This window comes from Aquila chrysaetos, chromosome 12 (genome assembly GCF_900496995.4).
Source record: "Aquila chrysaetos chrysaetos chromosome 12, bAquChr1.4, whole genome shotgun sequence".
Lineage (NCBI taxonomy): Eukaryota > Metazoa > Chordata > Aves > Accipitriformes > Accipitridae > Aquila > Aquila chrysaetos.
In genome coordinates this window covers 35,764,032-35,779,844 of record NC_044015.1, presented here as the reverse complement: position 1 = coordinate 35,779,844, position 15,813 = coordinate 35,764,032, and the positions used below count along the sequence as shown (strand labels likewise).

At 35.9% G+C, this 15,813-nt stretch overlaps 1 protein-coding gene across 4 annotated transcripts in view; it reads left to right on the top strand.

Annotated features, from left to right (window-relative positions):
• EPS15 (epidermal growth factor receptor pathway substrate 15) overlaps positions 1–15,813 on the top strand; it is a 52,127-nt gene that overhangs the window by 2,537 nt on the left and 33,777 nt on the right. For all 4 annotated transcript variants that reach the window (XM_030032935.2, XM_030032936.1, XM_030032934.1 and 1 more), the window contains exons 2-9: positions 5,093–5,134; positions 10,205–10,294; positions 10,625–10,672; positions 11,681–11,776; positions 12,220–12,285; positions 12,745–12,870; positions 13,355–13,414; positions 15,020–15,220. In XM_030032935.2, coding sequence (XP_029888795.1) covers positions 5,093–5,134; positions 10,205–10,294; positions 10,625–10,672; positions 11,681–11,776; positions 12,220–12,285; positions 12,745–12,870; positions 13,355–13,414; positions 15,020–15,220 — 729 coding nt within the window. The remainder of the gene's footprint in view (positions 1–5,092; positions 5,135–10,204; positions 10,295–10,624; positions 10,673–11,680; positions 11,777–12,219; positions 12,286–12,744; positions 12,871–13,354; positions 13,415–15,019; positions 15,221–15,813) is intronic.

Here is a 15,813-nt window from a genome sequence, read left to right as displayed (position 1 = left end):
AAGCTCACAATTGTGTCAAATTTTCTTTTCCCATTCCTGTGTTTGGTTTGACTGATTTAACATGGCTAGGAGGTTGGGTATTTCCAAATGAGACTAGGGTATTTTCAGATGACTTTGCAGCTGCAGTGTCTGAGAGGGCTAGACATCCTTTATTTGAATGTCGAAGCTCTGTTTAAGTAATTTGAAACTTTTTGGTGCTAATTGTATTCTGTTGGCTGATTAGTAAAAATATTTCAGGACTGTGTAGCTGTAGTGAAATTTATTACACCAAGTATGCTTGAAAGAGTGTTGCAAATTGAAGCTGATTGTCTCTCCTTACTCCCCCCAAATTATTAATAATTTGAAGATTCTTTTATCTCCCCATTTTGAACCCATTCTGCAACATCTTGTTGCCACTTGCGTTTGCTCAGTAAGTGTTATGGTCTGAGCATAACTGTGAATTTAATATGGAACTTCTAAGGAAACTTCTACTGAGTGAATGTTTTGTTGTGGTTGCCTTTAGTTTGGAAACAACCTAGCAACATCAATGAGAAGGAACCATTGCTATCTCACAAATTGTCGTCTGTTGTTGGAAAACCCAAATTAAGCTATAACCAATATGAGGACTTGTATTTTTGACCTGCCGAGGACAGTTGCTTATCTGGCCTGTTTCATTTAGGGAGCAAGAACAGAAAACTGAAGATGCAGAAAATGCATGTTGAGAGTGGGGAGGTTATGTTTGTTGAAAGCTGGTGTGATAAGGACATTCAAAACCTTCTTGTTGCTCTTGAAAATTGAACTTGTGGTTTATTCTGAAAAGCTGCCTGTGTGTGATTGAGGGGGAAGCTCACAGTTTGGGGAAGGACTGTAAAGAAATATTCAGGGAGAATAGGAAGATAACTTTTCGTGTTTGTCTGCCTGATGGCTTGAAATCCTTCTTGTGAAAAATGTGGTAGTTGTCTTAAAGTAGTTATGAACTGCTTTGGTAAACAAGACGAAGTCATGTAATACCAATTTGTATCCTAATTAGCTGCAATTTATTACACCAAGTATGCTTGAAGTTTAAACTTCAGTATTTTGTCACGAAGTCCAGAACACTGTGCTTTGTTGTTGAAGGGAAGCATTGAATATTACAACTGAGGCTAAACTAGACAGATACCAGTCTAACGCAGGCATTGCCAGGATTAACGTCTTGTTACTGGAATATGTAGGATGTAAATACTTGCAGTATGAATGGCACTCTTATAGTAATATATATGTTACATATAATGTAGAGCCAAAGCTTTTGAGGTCTCTGGCAAACTTTGGATTTTTTTCTTTTCTTTTTTTTTTTTTTTTTTAACAAATAAACAAAATGATAAAATAAAATCTTAGTTTGTTCTTTTTACTGGAGTGAGAGATCTGTTGTTCCTCTTTCTGTCCTCCATGAAAGATGAGGAAATCTGAGTATGCATGTGTGTGTGTTTAAACTTAAGTATAGAGGAGGGTGACTGTTCCTAAGGCAGATAGAACTTAATTTTTTTTGATTGATATTGCATCAACCATGTTGGAGAGTAGCTGCATCTAAAAAGGCAGTGGAGCTACTCTTTCATGTTATACAGGCTTTGTTCAGTACTGATTAGAAGATGGTGGAGGTTTCCTGTAGTGATTTGAAAATGAAGTCAAACCATTCTGAATTATGCCGTGACAGACATGATGGCAGAGTTTTTGTACATGCTTCAGCTGTTTAATGGGATTGAAAGTGCTGAATTTTGAAGTACGTGGTAATATTTGTATATAAATTTATAGTAAATATTTTCTCATCTTTACTTTTGTTATTGCTGTAGGAGATGTGCTCGGTTATATAATGGAAAGTGGTAGAAAGCTTTTACCACGAAACACTTCAGATAAGACAGTAAAGCAATAGGGGAAAAAGAGACAAGTTGATTATTTTTGGAAAGGGCATTGTAAGAAAACCAGCTTGCCTTAAACTTACCTGCTTTTTGGCTGGCTGAGTACGTGAAGAACATTTATGACCAGATTGTGTCGTTTGGCCTGGAAACTCTTAAAACGAATCCTGCATCATGATAGAATGCAATATTTTGGATTTTAATCGAGATGGAATAGCTTGTTTCTCCCCTTCTCTCTCATTTGGGTTGAAGGGGAAAGTTGTTTTTTTTTTTTTCTCAATGGACAGCTTTTTTTGGTTTGTTTTTAAACCCTTTTGTGCAAAGGAAGGTTGTGGATGGATGGGGTGGACAGACTGGTAGTAGTATCTTACTACACCTAAATGCCAGTGTGCTAGAGGGATGAAAACATGGGGATATAAAGGCTTGATTGACAACAGAACATGAAAAAGGCAGAACATGAAAAAAACACCTGAAGGTGTTTTTTATTGCCTAGGTTAGTATTCTAAAGTTCATAGGTTTGTAACAAAGGTGGTAATTACTAGAACAGATGTTACTCTTAGAAGTGATAAACTTTTAAAGGGAGTCATAATAATGTATTTCTATTTTTGTACGCTGTGGAATCTGACCTTTTCTCCCTCCCTCCTTTTTGCATTGAAAACAAGGTGAATTTACTCTCTGCAATTGGTTGTTACAAATCCCATAAAAAGAATTTTGCCAGGTAAATTCTACACCAGCACTTTGAAAGTGCTTATCTCAGAAGCATATCCTAGACTATGTTTGTATCTGTTGTTTTATTGTGGGGTACACTTTGAAGGAAAACCAAGTCTGTTACTAGTAAAATAGCCTGGGAAACGTTTTTACTACTACTATTCTATTTGGCGTCACAGGAAATTCCAGTTACTGGAGTGATACTGATGTTAAAATGAGTATTGGAAACACTAATGAAATAAATAAGAATTACTGGCTCGTACTCTAAGTACTGAATGAAAAGATTGTTTTGCACTTAGTGTTTTCATTGCAGGACTTCAACACGATGTTTCCTGTCCAGGAGTGACAATGATTGGTTTGGCTGTAATAATGAAACACTTGGCTGAACAAAGGGTGATATTGGGCAAGAGGGATGATGCATGAGAATTGATACTTCTAGCGTATGCACTGGCCAACTCTGTTCTAGTTTTCTGCTCATAGCTTTAATTTGATTCTGTGCCTCTTCTTTTACATTATAACAAAGTAATACTTAGTGAGTAAAATACTTGAATGTTTAGGAGAACTAGCCCTCTAGATTGCTATTCAAAGTGTAGCTGAATTGGTAAGTACAGCATTTGAGGTTTAGTTAAGAAAGTACAGTATGCTTTGGAGCATGCTGGAAAGCGGTTGAAAGTGTTGTTTGTTATATTGGTGTTATGGTAGTCAGAAGTCTGGCAAAACTAGTATATATTTCATCAGGCTATTTTAAGGGATGTGTAAATGCCTGTTTAGTTGATGGCTGAAAAAATAAAAGTCTTTGGGTACCAGAGCAAAGTCAGAGCAAGGTTAAGCTATATAAATTGAGGAATTGGGGTGAATACAAATGATGGTTTCCCAGAATATGTAATTTTTAATGTCTGGCTATGTGAGAGGTACTTCTAACACACCTCCCAACAAACGTTCAAAACCTCACCACTCACCCCCACCCCCCAAAAAAACCAAATCCTAGAGAATCAGACACTTAGAAGAAACTGAGTGTCTCTGGGGCAATGTACTTGCTGAATGAGCAGATGTCAAGGTCTGAAAGAAAGTTCTCCTGTTATTTCTAGCTGTTATCTATAATTTATCTTTCAGGATGTTCTGGTGATACTGCACACATTCTGTAGTTGAACAGGATCACACTAAACCCCTGATTTCTACCAAACTTCCCCTCTTAATATTCTTTGATAATCGGCACCTGTGAACATCTCAGTGCTTAGCCAAAAGAGCAACTGTATTAGCTATTGCTATAGGAAAATATATGTGGTTTTATTTAAGCTGTCACCATTTATATGTGCTGTAGTAAAGTGTTTTCTACAACTATATGATTGACAGCATCTGGAATCCTGTTGGTGTCCATATTTTGATGCAAACTTCTAAATTTTAAAGCCAAAGCTACCTTTTTGGATTCAGTTTGCACAAAGGTCTGTAAATCCTGTGGTTTAAGATTATATTCCTCTTAAGGGGGAGAATTCTATTTTTGGATGATATTCAAACTTAGGTGGTTTGGGTTTTTTTTAGTACATATTGTGTAATTAACTTGTATTATGCTCAGTTGTTCCAGCTGGGTTTGCGAGGGCAACACATTGCGATAATTCTAGGGTTATCCTCTGCGTAAATGCACCCAGTCATGCACACAATCTTTGGTTTAGGCAACACGTACTTCATTAAGATAGTATCTGATTTTGTGCCTGTTTTTACATTGGGGAAGAGAGGTAACCCGAACAATACATTTCTTGGGAATCTCTAGGGCAAGGGTATTTGTAGGTTTTGCATGGTTTCAGGCCTTGGGCTTTTTTAGAGTTTCTAAGAATGGTTTAAAAATAAATTCATAAAGAAAGGGCCTTTTCCAAAGAAGCTGTTTTATCCTTGTCCACCTAAGTTTAGGTGAGCACTGAATGTCTGGTAGATGGCAGTGGAATTAAGATAGAATTTATCTCTGGCAAGGATTCCGGTTACAAAAATCTAAGTTAAAATATTACTCTCTCTCTTAATTTGGTTCCGTTGCTGTGGATATAGTTGTGAATCCAGGAGTTAATTTGGATACCTGAAAATTTTACAGACTAGTTGCATATGACACTAAATTCTAAAGAATGGTGCAGTGGATAACAAAATAAAATTATATTGCTTTGTACTCATTAGAGAGCACTTCCTAGCCCGTATAGTTTCAGGTTTCTTCTTTTGCCTATAGATGATCTTGCTTAAGAATTCTTGTTTAATACTGCCTAACCTGGTGACCTGTCTGATAGTAATCTGATAGTGGTTAGTATGACTGACTTCAAAACAAGAAGTTAGTCTTCTAAAAGTTACAGCATGAAGAGCTGTCATAGTCCTCATCATTTTACAGAATAAATATTATATAAATTATATAATTATATAAATGCTTATTGACTCTTTGAAGACCAATAGGAATTGTTTTATATCTTTATTTATTCAGGGAGAGGGGAGTTGAAATATGGATCTTTAGGGTCAATTTTATCTCTCTCTCTCTTTTACAGCTATCAAGTGCAAATCCCGTGTATGAGAAATTCTATCGACAGGTATGTATCTTCTTGTTGAAAGAACAAACTTTATTTTGTATTTAAAAGAAAGAATATTCTTTTGCTATGGACTGCAGCATGGCCAACAGTGTGTAAACAATAAAAATTCAGGGAAGGTTATTCTGCTTTAAAATATATTTTTATAGTAGCTAACATTTAGGTCTGAGCTATATCAGTATAAATTTAATATTGGTTGTAAGATGACTTATTTTATTTGTGAGGGAACTGCCAGGTATGTATGACATACATCACTTTATAGTTATGTCAGACTGTTAACTCTTGGAATGGAGTAAATTCTTGTGAAATACTATATTGAGATTTTTGTTCCTTTTTTACAAGTGAAACCGAATTTCTTGTGTTTGTAGTGCAGTTAATGTTATGTAAGACTTGCATCTCTCTCAGAGCATCCCCAGAGGTTCTTACAGGATGCTGTAAGGAGTGAAATTTGGATGGAAGGCTGCTGAACGCCAAAAGAATGCATGTAGTCCTTGTAGCTTCACTCAACAGATACATAAAATTTTTATTATTATATTTTCATATATATGATATTTTATTTTTACATTATAAAGTCAAAAGATTTGTATCACCTGTCTTTTGTATTTAGGCCCAGCAAAAATAAGGTGTATTCATTCCTGTAAATACAGCTTTTTTTTGAAAAACAGCTGTTTCAACTACTCTATAATAGCAATATTTTGTATCGTGCATAATATACATTATTGTACGAACATAAATAATATGAAGACTTTCAAGGAAATGTAAACTAAATGAATGACTGTATAAAACAATTAAAAATGATCTTTTTTTTTTTTTTAATAGAAAGACCTGATGAGTACTTGATGAACACTGTAAAAAAACAACCTTATAGGAAGGGTTTTTTTTATCTTTGTGCAACTGGTAATGTTCCTGTCTGTTTGTCCTAAGACAGGATATAGTGTATATGACCTCTTTATTTAGGAACTTCTTTTGGGCGTCAACATTCGAATGTAAGCTTATCTGCTGGGGAAGAGAGAAGACCATGATTTCTATCCATGCTCTATTTTTGGTTTGTGCTTAGAGGATTAGTCCCATTATCAAGCACATAAAACAGCAGTTAAAGTGTATCAGCCTATGATGCCTGCCTGGAAAGTTTGAGCTTTCTATTTTACATTAACAAGGGTTTTTCTCCACTACAGGAGAGTAGCAGATTTGAAATTGCTAAACAAGGAGACAGAGTTTACCTTGATCTAAGTTCGTATGGCTCCTGAAGGTTGAAGGAGATAGTATCACCCTCACAAAGTTTTCCTTCAGTCTGAGGGACAAATACACTGTGTGTCTGTCTTTAGGCATTGGATTAAAAGCCTTAGGAGAATCCCATATTATGGTGATCGTTATAAGGTCACAAGAAAAGGCAAGGAACTAATTTTTATGCACGTTAGGTTTCCTAGCTCAGTACTGCTGTCGCTGTCATGTTATCATCTTTGGCACATGCCTGTCTGTCTCTTCCTCCTGACTGCAATTGCTTAACTACTGAAGTGTGAAGCAAAAAGTTGGATAAAGAAACTGAGTTTAAGCACAAATGTGATACTGATTCCTAAGTCACTTAGCATCTTGCATTCGTTGGAATATATAGCCTAGTGAAATTGGAGCACTGTTTGTTGTCCAGCAGTCTCTGTAGTGTACAGGAATGGGGATTCCTTAAACGTGATGTTACTGTCAGTGAAGTTGTGCCAATGGATTTGTTTTCCAGAGGATTAATTTTCTGACTTGCTCAGTCAAACTCTTTTCTGCAAGCATTTGTCCTAATGAGTAGCTGTGTGTAAAGATTTTCAGTTGCACTAGGTAACTTTTTCCTTCCATCCCTTAGATAAGGATATGTCAACTTCCAGAATAGAAATGTTAGAAGACATTTCCCACTTTGTCCTATGGTGCTGGTAGAGTATGATTTTTATCCTTTTGTACTGGAAGCACTTCAGAGTGTTCCGTGCAACTTGAGAATAAATTCATCACCTGAAATAGCTCTGATGCTTAGTACACTTCCAGTTCTATCACAAACTTAAAGTAATTAATCTGGCATAACGTGTGTTGTGAAACGGGTATAAATCCTGGGCTTTGTACTTAAAATCCAATTGAAATCTTAACCTTTCAATGGGGACATGCTTCTTTCAAACAAAAGTTTTTCTGTTTAACCTTTTCTAGACTGACTCTCAAAACAGGGTGAGGTTAAAGGATACATGTAAATACATGTGATAAAGTAGAAGGAAATTACTTAATCATGTGACGCAGTGTAGCAGGTAAGCAGTATGCCTGAGCTGCTGATGAATTCTTGATGAATCCTGAGTTGAAGTACTTGTCATTAGGTCACAAGGTAACAGTGATATCAGGTGTACGTTTGTAACTTTTAATCATTCTGGCCTTACAAAAGACAACTTGAAACAAGAGAGTTGTTGGCCACTATGAAAACAGCTTTTTGCACATCAGAGAAAAAGCTCTACGAAGTTGGTTATAACTGACGAACACCAGCTATCTTCTCAGTGTGACAGTCAAACGTAAGCCAATTTTCTGCAGTATTTTAATGCTTAGTAACTACCCACATCCCAGCGTGCAAGGCTCAGGAATTTGTACAGAAATTGAAATCAGCCCTTTAAAAAAAAAAAGTTTCTAAAATTTAGGTAATTAGTTCCACAAAAAGAAACTGTATCCATATTGGGTTCAACAAGAATCTTGCTTAAATCCCTTAAAGTCACCTTCCTCTGGGTTGGAGGTGGGGAAATAAAAAATAAACACAGCTGATAATGTATTGCTTTGTGACTTTCCCTAAAGAGTAGAAAAATCCTAGGCTGGAGGTTTTCTGAATGGATGCCAAGATGACTGTGCTTATGTGCAAGGTCAACTCCACTAACTGAAAAGGGGATTTGATGGGTGTCTTGGCAACTTTTTACCTATAATATGAACAGCACTCCCATACAGACTGAATTAGATTTTTAAAAAAATCTGAGGAGCAGGCTAACTACAACACTGTAGTGCTTGTAATTTTATTGTCCTGACCAGAGAATCCTCAGTTATAGGAAACAACCTCTCCTAAGTAAAATCATATTAGTTATGTTGAAAACAAAAGATGTTTTCACTTTCGTATTAAAGGATGCTTTTGGGATTGCTTTCAGAGTTTTTTCTTCACTTTTAGAAGAAGTGTCTTAAGACACCTTCATCTGCTGCAGCATGCTTTCCAAATCATAAATTCTCAGCAGTCTTTCACTAGCTACTTCCAAGCCCATCTTGGGAGCTGTTTGCTTTGAGCACCTTGTGTGTGCTGCACCTGTGAACTTGGAAGGTTGGTCTTACGTTCTGAACAAAACATTCAATATAGTCTTTGTTTAAACACAGAGCTATGAGACTGTAAGTGATGCAATACATCACCATCAAGTGTTTTGCTGTGTATTCCCAAACTTTCTGTTCTGTCTGAAGCACTGGTTTTCACTAGGCATTCTCAGGCTATTTCAAAGACAGCCATGATGACTCAGTGTTCAGCAAGTGCTCAAAAAGCACTGATCTTCAAAAGGGGGTACTGGGAAATCTGATGCCAGCATCAAGTTATTCTTTCTGTGCATGTACTTCAGTTTTCCATGCATGCTCATTTATTTGTATGATTTCAGTTTTGGTTCTCTGTCTCTTTCTCTCCAGGAAGTGTGGAAAGTAAGTGACCTCTGTTGCCTCTCTCCTGTCCTTTGAAATGTTTATCATGTCGCAAAGTCTTCAGAGTTTCAGGGCATCTCATCTGATCATAGATGGGAAGACTCTGTTTTTGGAGATAATATTATATAATTTTTGTCTATAAAATGCAATATATTATTTGATCTCTAGAACTTGAGGAGCTGTACAGTTACCTGTGTGACGTAGTAAGCCTGACAGTTTGAATTGACTGAAGATTCCTTTAGTCCTCCTCTCCATACTGTGCCCCTTTTAGGCATCCTTTTGCTTTAGGCTCTCAAAGACTCACAGCTTTTCCTCTATTTCCCTTGTCCCCATGTAGGTGATGTAAGTTTTACTGCTTGCTTCTTCCACCTGAAGTTATAGCTGAGGTACTGTTTTTGCTTAGGAACTTGACTAACGATCTGTTTTAATGATCTTCCTATTGATCCAGGAGGAAATGCATGCTGGTTGATATTCTGCCAAAACTATCACTGACTTCTTCATTGCGTAAAGAAGTTTCACTTTAGGGAGTAAGCATTTCCCTCTTCTAGGGTGGTAAACGTATCTTCAAGCAGTGTCGTCTTTTTCAGACCGTAACAGTAATGAATTCAGAGCTGGACAATTAAATGTAATAAAACTCTGGGACTTCTCTGTCCTTACAAATCAAATGTTTTCCAGGCATCATGAAGAAAATCCTGTGATTACGACGGGCTAATTAGATAGGTGCAGATGATGGCCTAATGTGAACAAGCTTCCCTATCTACTGCATAATGTGAGAAATTCTTGAGCCTTTGTCTGTACTTGAAACTGGAGAACTTGAAACCCAGGCATAATCAATGGTTAGAAACTTACAGCAGTGAACATTTGATTGTTTGCATATGTATTAGTGTTTTTTCCTCAGTTTTTAAGTGGAATTAATCTAAAGCTTCTGTTAGGGTGCTGGCTTGTGACCTGGGAGACCTGGCTTACCTTCCTTGCTTCTGCCCCAAACTGGGTCATCTAGGCAAAATTGTTATCTCCCTGTGTCTCTAGTTGTATACAGACAGATGGGGATAATGGTGTATTTTTCTGGAACATTGTAAAACATATTAGAGTGTGAAAGATGCTTAGATATATATGCATAATACGTCTTAAATTTGGCAGTGTTAGTTTAAGATACCAGCTTCCAAAGCCTGCCTATTAATATTAAATCTCAAGCAGCTAGGTCAAAATGTCTGAATTCTAATGTAACATGATTTTTAATGAAAGGGAGTTTTTCTTTTCCAAAAAAAATCTAAAGATAGTTCTCAAAGTGACTATGTTAACTTGAGCATTCTTCTTTGCTAGCTTTTTGAGAGCCTGTGTAAAGAGACTGCATCAATTCAAAAGCTAGTTTATCATGTGAGTTGTTTTTTCTGTCCCTAGGTTGATTCTGCTAATGCTGGAAGAGTGTTAGCTTCTGATGCAGCTGTTTTCTTGAAAAAGTCTGGATTGACAGATTTGGTACTTGGAAAGGTATTTAATTATCCTGTCTCTTGCTTCAGTTAGTATCCTGTGTAAATTAAAATACTTAGTGGCACTACAGGATATGTGATCTTCCCTAATGTGTTTTTCAGTTGTGCTATCCAATGGTTTCCAGCTTCGGTGTCCTTGCTTATTCTACTATGTATGTAGCTCATGGTGGAAATTAAAATGATATTTAAATTTGTCACCACAAACAAGTGCTATCATAAAAGTTAAGACCTGAACTTTCATCCACAAATGCATTGTTAAATGTAGTGAGAACTTGTCAGTTTCCTCTCATTCCTGTGGAACACTTATGTGTCTGTTATTTTTATGTTTCAGATTTGGGACTTAGCTGATACTGATGGCAAAGGTATCCTGAACAAACAGGTATGATTATTTATATGATGTATGAAGTTACTCTAACCATTAGCAAGCCTTGAAAAAGGATGAAAGTTAAGATTTCTGGATCAGGAAAGCAGTTTTTCTAACTGATTTGGTTTTTTTTTCAGATTTTTCTAATTGGAACTAGATATGTACTTCCCACTTCAGTGTAAGCTACAATAAATTAAGCAGCCTTCAGGTCCTCATCAGTTTTTCTTCAAGTCATAAAATGAGCTGCTGTGTAGCTGTACAATACAATATACTGAAAAGTAATTTAAGGGTTGATATACTGTATTTACTACAAAGGTGACTTTTAATCTTGGAGGAAATTGAATGTGGAAATTAAAATTATAGTAAAATCTTAAAAATTCTTATTTATCTAATTTTAGTGGACTTGACATTAGTACATTCTGTTTGGAGTTGTTCTTCCAAAGTTGTAGCAATGAGCAGTATGGCAGTCAGACTCGCGTATCAGTGGTGCTACTGAAAAGCTCTAATGTGCATTGCTGTTTGGTTTGAACTATAGTTATTTAAATAACTGCCTGTAGAGACATAACTACTTCATCCCATGGTAGGAAAAGGAGTAGCTTGTAGCATCTACCAATTAATTTTATTTTTTTTTCCTCCAGACTTCATTTGGTTCATTTTTCTCATTGCTGTACCTTTCTTTCCTCCCACTCCAACTGCCACCTTTGGGATCAACTCACTTCCTCCAAGATAAACAGCTGTAATTGCTACTTTAAATTTTCACTGCTCTGCCATAGAAGACCTGAGTGCTGAGAACTGACTACACTAGCCAGGAAGTTACTAAATGCTTGGAGCTAGTAATCACAAACTTTGCCTCACTGGAGGAATTTAGCAGTGGCTGACTGCTGCTTTCTGTCACTTTGTGACACCCTTTGAAGCCATTTGCAACCCTCTGTATATATAGCAGTACTAGAAAAGCTCTTAATTCTTCTGAAATTTGCGTGTTTTCATATAATAAATCCTTTAAAATTTCATTTTTTCCTGTAGGAATTTTTTGTGGCTTTACGACTTGTAGCATGTGCACAGAATGGATTGGATGTTTCCCTGAATAGTCTTAACTTGCCTGTTCCTCCACCAAGATTTGTAAGATTTCTTTTTTTAATTGAACTTACCGACTCATTATTAAGAACTCCTTTTAAGTGAACGATTAGGAAGGTTTGGTATAAATGCCAAACGCTTCTGAAAGTGATGTTGTAGGGCAATAGAGCCCTACAACAGGCAAAAATTAAGCAGTGTGGAGTAAGAATAAGGTGCTACATGTTCTAGTGGGGATTTGAATATAAAATTGTGTATAATTTGAATATATATATATATATATATGGTATTTGTTCTATTAGCGTTGTCCTTAATGGAAGAAACATTGTAAATTTCTTACTCTAAATTTTGGTATCCTTAACTAAGGCATGAGTGACTAAAAAGCAGTTCTGGCTTTGAGAAGGAACACCTTCTCAAATAAGGGAGTAGTTTTGCAACATTGCAGAAGCATGTGTCTTTTAATGTGGGTTTTTTTTCCTGTTTTTCCTTAGACTGATACTAGTAGTCCTTTGCTACTCAGTGGAACAGCATCAAGTGATGTACCATGGGCTGTTAAGGTAAAATAAAGATCAGGCTATTACCTAGAACTATGATGTGGTTTGCAAGAAAACGTAAGTCTGTTCAAGAAAAATATAATGCTACTGGTAGCTATAGTTCATAAAGTACGATAAATTGCCATTCGTGTCAAATCTGTAATTGGGCTAGTAGACCTAATTTGATAAAAACACCTGACCGTAGGGAAATATCTTCATGTTTAGAGATTTGAAACAAAAGAAAAGGAATAGTTACCTGAAGCCGTGAAAATAACTGAAGAATACATCTCTTTGGGTTTTGGATGACTCTTTAGCTGACTTAAATTAAATATGAAAAAGATATTCTTTCTAAGCATCAGAAGCTGCAATGTGCATGTTTCCAACTGTAACTTACAAATAGTTAATACTTTTGAAAGAACTACTACTTCTTAGGGTAGGAGTGTGACTGTTTCCATAAGTAATATTTTTCTTCTGCCCTTGCAGCTGGAAGACAAGGCCAAGTATGATGCTATTTTTGACAGTCTAAATCCTGTGAATGGACTGTTGTCAGGTGATAAGGTGAAACCTGTACTCCTTAACTCGAAACTGCCAGTGGATATCCTAGGACGAGTAAGAATATCTATCTTTCTTAATTGTTAATTCACAAATAATAACTGTGCTACACTCAGCAATATCTGTTTTTCGAATTGAAGATTTGTAGTAGTGAGCCTAACTATTAAATACTATCTTATGGAGTGGCCACATGTATAACTATTAAAGTGTTAAAAAAAAAAAAAAACAAAAACAAAAAAACCCACAAAAACCCCAAACTTTTGATATTTTGATAGATCGCCTCTTACTACAGTGTATTGCTTTAATACTTGGTTTAGGGCAGGGTGCCCTTAGTGCACTCCGTCTCCAACTTAACAATCTCTCTTCTTTTGCACGGTGTATATGAATGTGTGTTGTTCACTGAAAACTAATGCTCTTAATCTTAATTGAACTTAGGGTATGGTGAAGGGAGGCTGTTCTCACATTTGTTTTTAATGAGTTTTTAAATAGGAAACTGCTGCAGTTCAGGCAAACATCCCTATATTCTGCTTTTTATTGGTAGGTGTGGGAATTGAGTGATATTGACCGTGATGGAATGTTGGATCGAGATGAGTTTGCAGTTGTAAGTATCTTCTGCCTCTTGGGACTTTGAAAGCCTAATGGCAGGGTTTAAAATAGATGCATCATGTATTAATTTTTGACTGTTTGTGTGGTTCATTTATTGCCTTTATTCTGAGACCTTTATCAAGTTTTAGTACTATTTAATGTTTCTGTCAGTTTGTTGAATGTCTCTCAATACACAGCAGTAACTTCCTTTGTGGGCTAAATGAGCCATTAAAAACTTAAACCTGTGATCTGCTGTCCCACGAGACTGAGTGTTTTCAGTGAATAAGTTTTACCTTAACCTTTAGTGTTTTAGTACTTGAATGTCTCAAAATAACTTTGAGGAAAATTTTAAAGAAATTATGTATAAATTCTTCAGAAGTTTGTAGCAAGTGAAAATTTTAACACTATTAATGCCAGGACTCATGAAATAGTGTAAGAAGTGGTAAGTAAGTTTCATTTCACCCAAGAGATGGCAAGTGAGAAGAGAGTGGGAGGCTCTTGTTTTTGAAGTCTTTCTAAGTCCTGAATGCGATAGTAGCCATGCATCAACTTTCTCTCAAAACTTTCAGCTTGTTTTTGCATGTAAGTGAATTGGAGAGGAAGGAATTATGTGTTCACGCTGGAGGAGAGGGTTTCATTTTATGTAGAGAAATATCAAACCTAACTTTAAAGGTTTGGAAAAGCTAACAAAATATCCTAACTGCATTCTGCGTTGCGAGAATCTTGAGAAAGTAATATGACCTTTCTGTCCTCAGGTGGGGCTAAAGCCAGCCTTATTTTAATTTCTACAAACTAAACTTTTACTCATCCTTTCAGAGTCAAAATTAAAAAAAAAAAAATAAAAAATTTAAAAATACCTGTTTAATTGCCAAGAATCGATGTTACGGACAACATCAAAACCTTTCTTTGTTTCTTTGTAATATAAATATGATGAATTTACCTTTTTCTGCTGTTGTGTATTTTTGAGAAGGGATAAAAGTGTAAAAATTGCTTTCTTGAATATTCTAGTCATCTTCAGGCGCCTATATGCTGGAGTTTCTTTTGAAACCAATTCCTTTAAGACCCCAGTAGTTAACTGTTACTATATTTGATTTCCTGTGTTTAATCTGTAATTCTTCAGACTTTTAGCTGTGAGATCAGATGATTGATATGCTCTAGGAAAATGTTTGAGATAAATTAAATTGATAATCGGTAAAGTATTAAAAGATTTGTTTTAGATGCAGTTCTGTGTCTTGAACAACAGTCATAAAATTATTAAAACGTACAACCACAATAAAAGAATAGTGATTCCTGGAAAAACAGTGAATACATTAAAATTAATTTTTTTGAAGTGTTCTCTCAAATAAAATTCCACAAGTGGTGGTACAAACTTGGTAATATTGAGGAGAATCATTTTAAAGTTCTAAAAGATACTCAATTTCATTTGCTAAGCACTGAACCTCAAAAGAAAGTAGTAATGAAAAACATAGGTCAGAAGACAATAAGCTGCAATTCAGTTGAGGGAGCTTGTAAAGGAGAAACATAATGAAAAAATGCTACAAAGTTATTTCTTAACTAATTCTTTAATTTATATATTTATTTCTTATGTACTTACATCCACACACCTTGTTTTCTTGTTCAGGCCATGTTTTTGGTATACTGTGCTTTGGAGAAAGAACCAGTGCCAATGTCCTTGCCTGCAGCTTTGGTGCCACCATCCAAGAGAAAACCTATCAGTGTTCCAGGATCAATGCCATTAATTCCATCTTCAACATCTACCAAAGAGTCTCATCAGTCCTTGCCATCTGTAGGCATTTTAGCTGCCAAAACACCATTAACGCAGGTAAAGTTCTGAAGTTACTTGGGGTTACAAGATTTCTGCTCTTAATGCTGTGCTTTGGAGACTGCCTGGAATGAGAGTCTTGATACAGGTTTTTAGTTTCCTTTTTGCCCTGTTGATTGGTTGATGAATTTGAGGAGGCTGATGGGAAGACCAGGTGGAGAGGTATAAAATTTATCTTGTTCTGCTTTTTCTAGATGTCTTCAGATATAAACTGTTGGATAAAAGAATATTATTTAGTAAAGATTTTGAAGATATGTTTTAAATTAATTATTTCAAGGCATCAAGCTCAACTCACAGGTCAGAATATTAAGAAAAGAGTTTAAAAATGTACTCCAGGTACACATCTGCAGAACATAAGTCTTCTGGCTGAAGACTGATTTGAATATGGACAAGTTCTTAAAACAAATTGTGGCAAGCATGTATGTGCAGTTGTATGTGTGCACGCACATGTAATTTGAAGAAGGCATTAATGAAAGTGGAATAGATGAATGCAAGTAATGGGAAAAGGAAACAAAAGGTCTGGTATATCCACCTAAACACGAGAGCTGGTGTTTGTTCCGAATGTGGTTATTAAGAAGCTTGACACCTCTTAC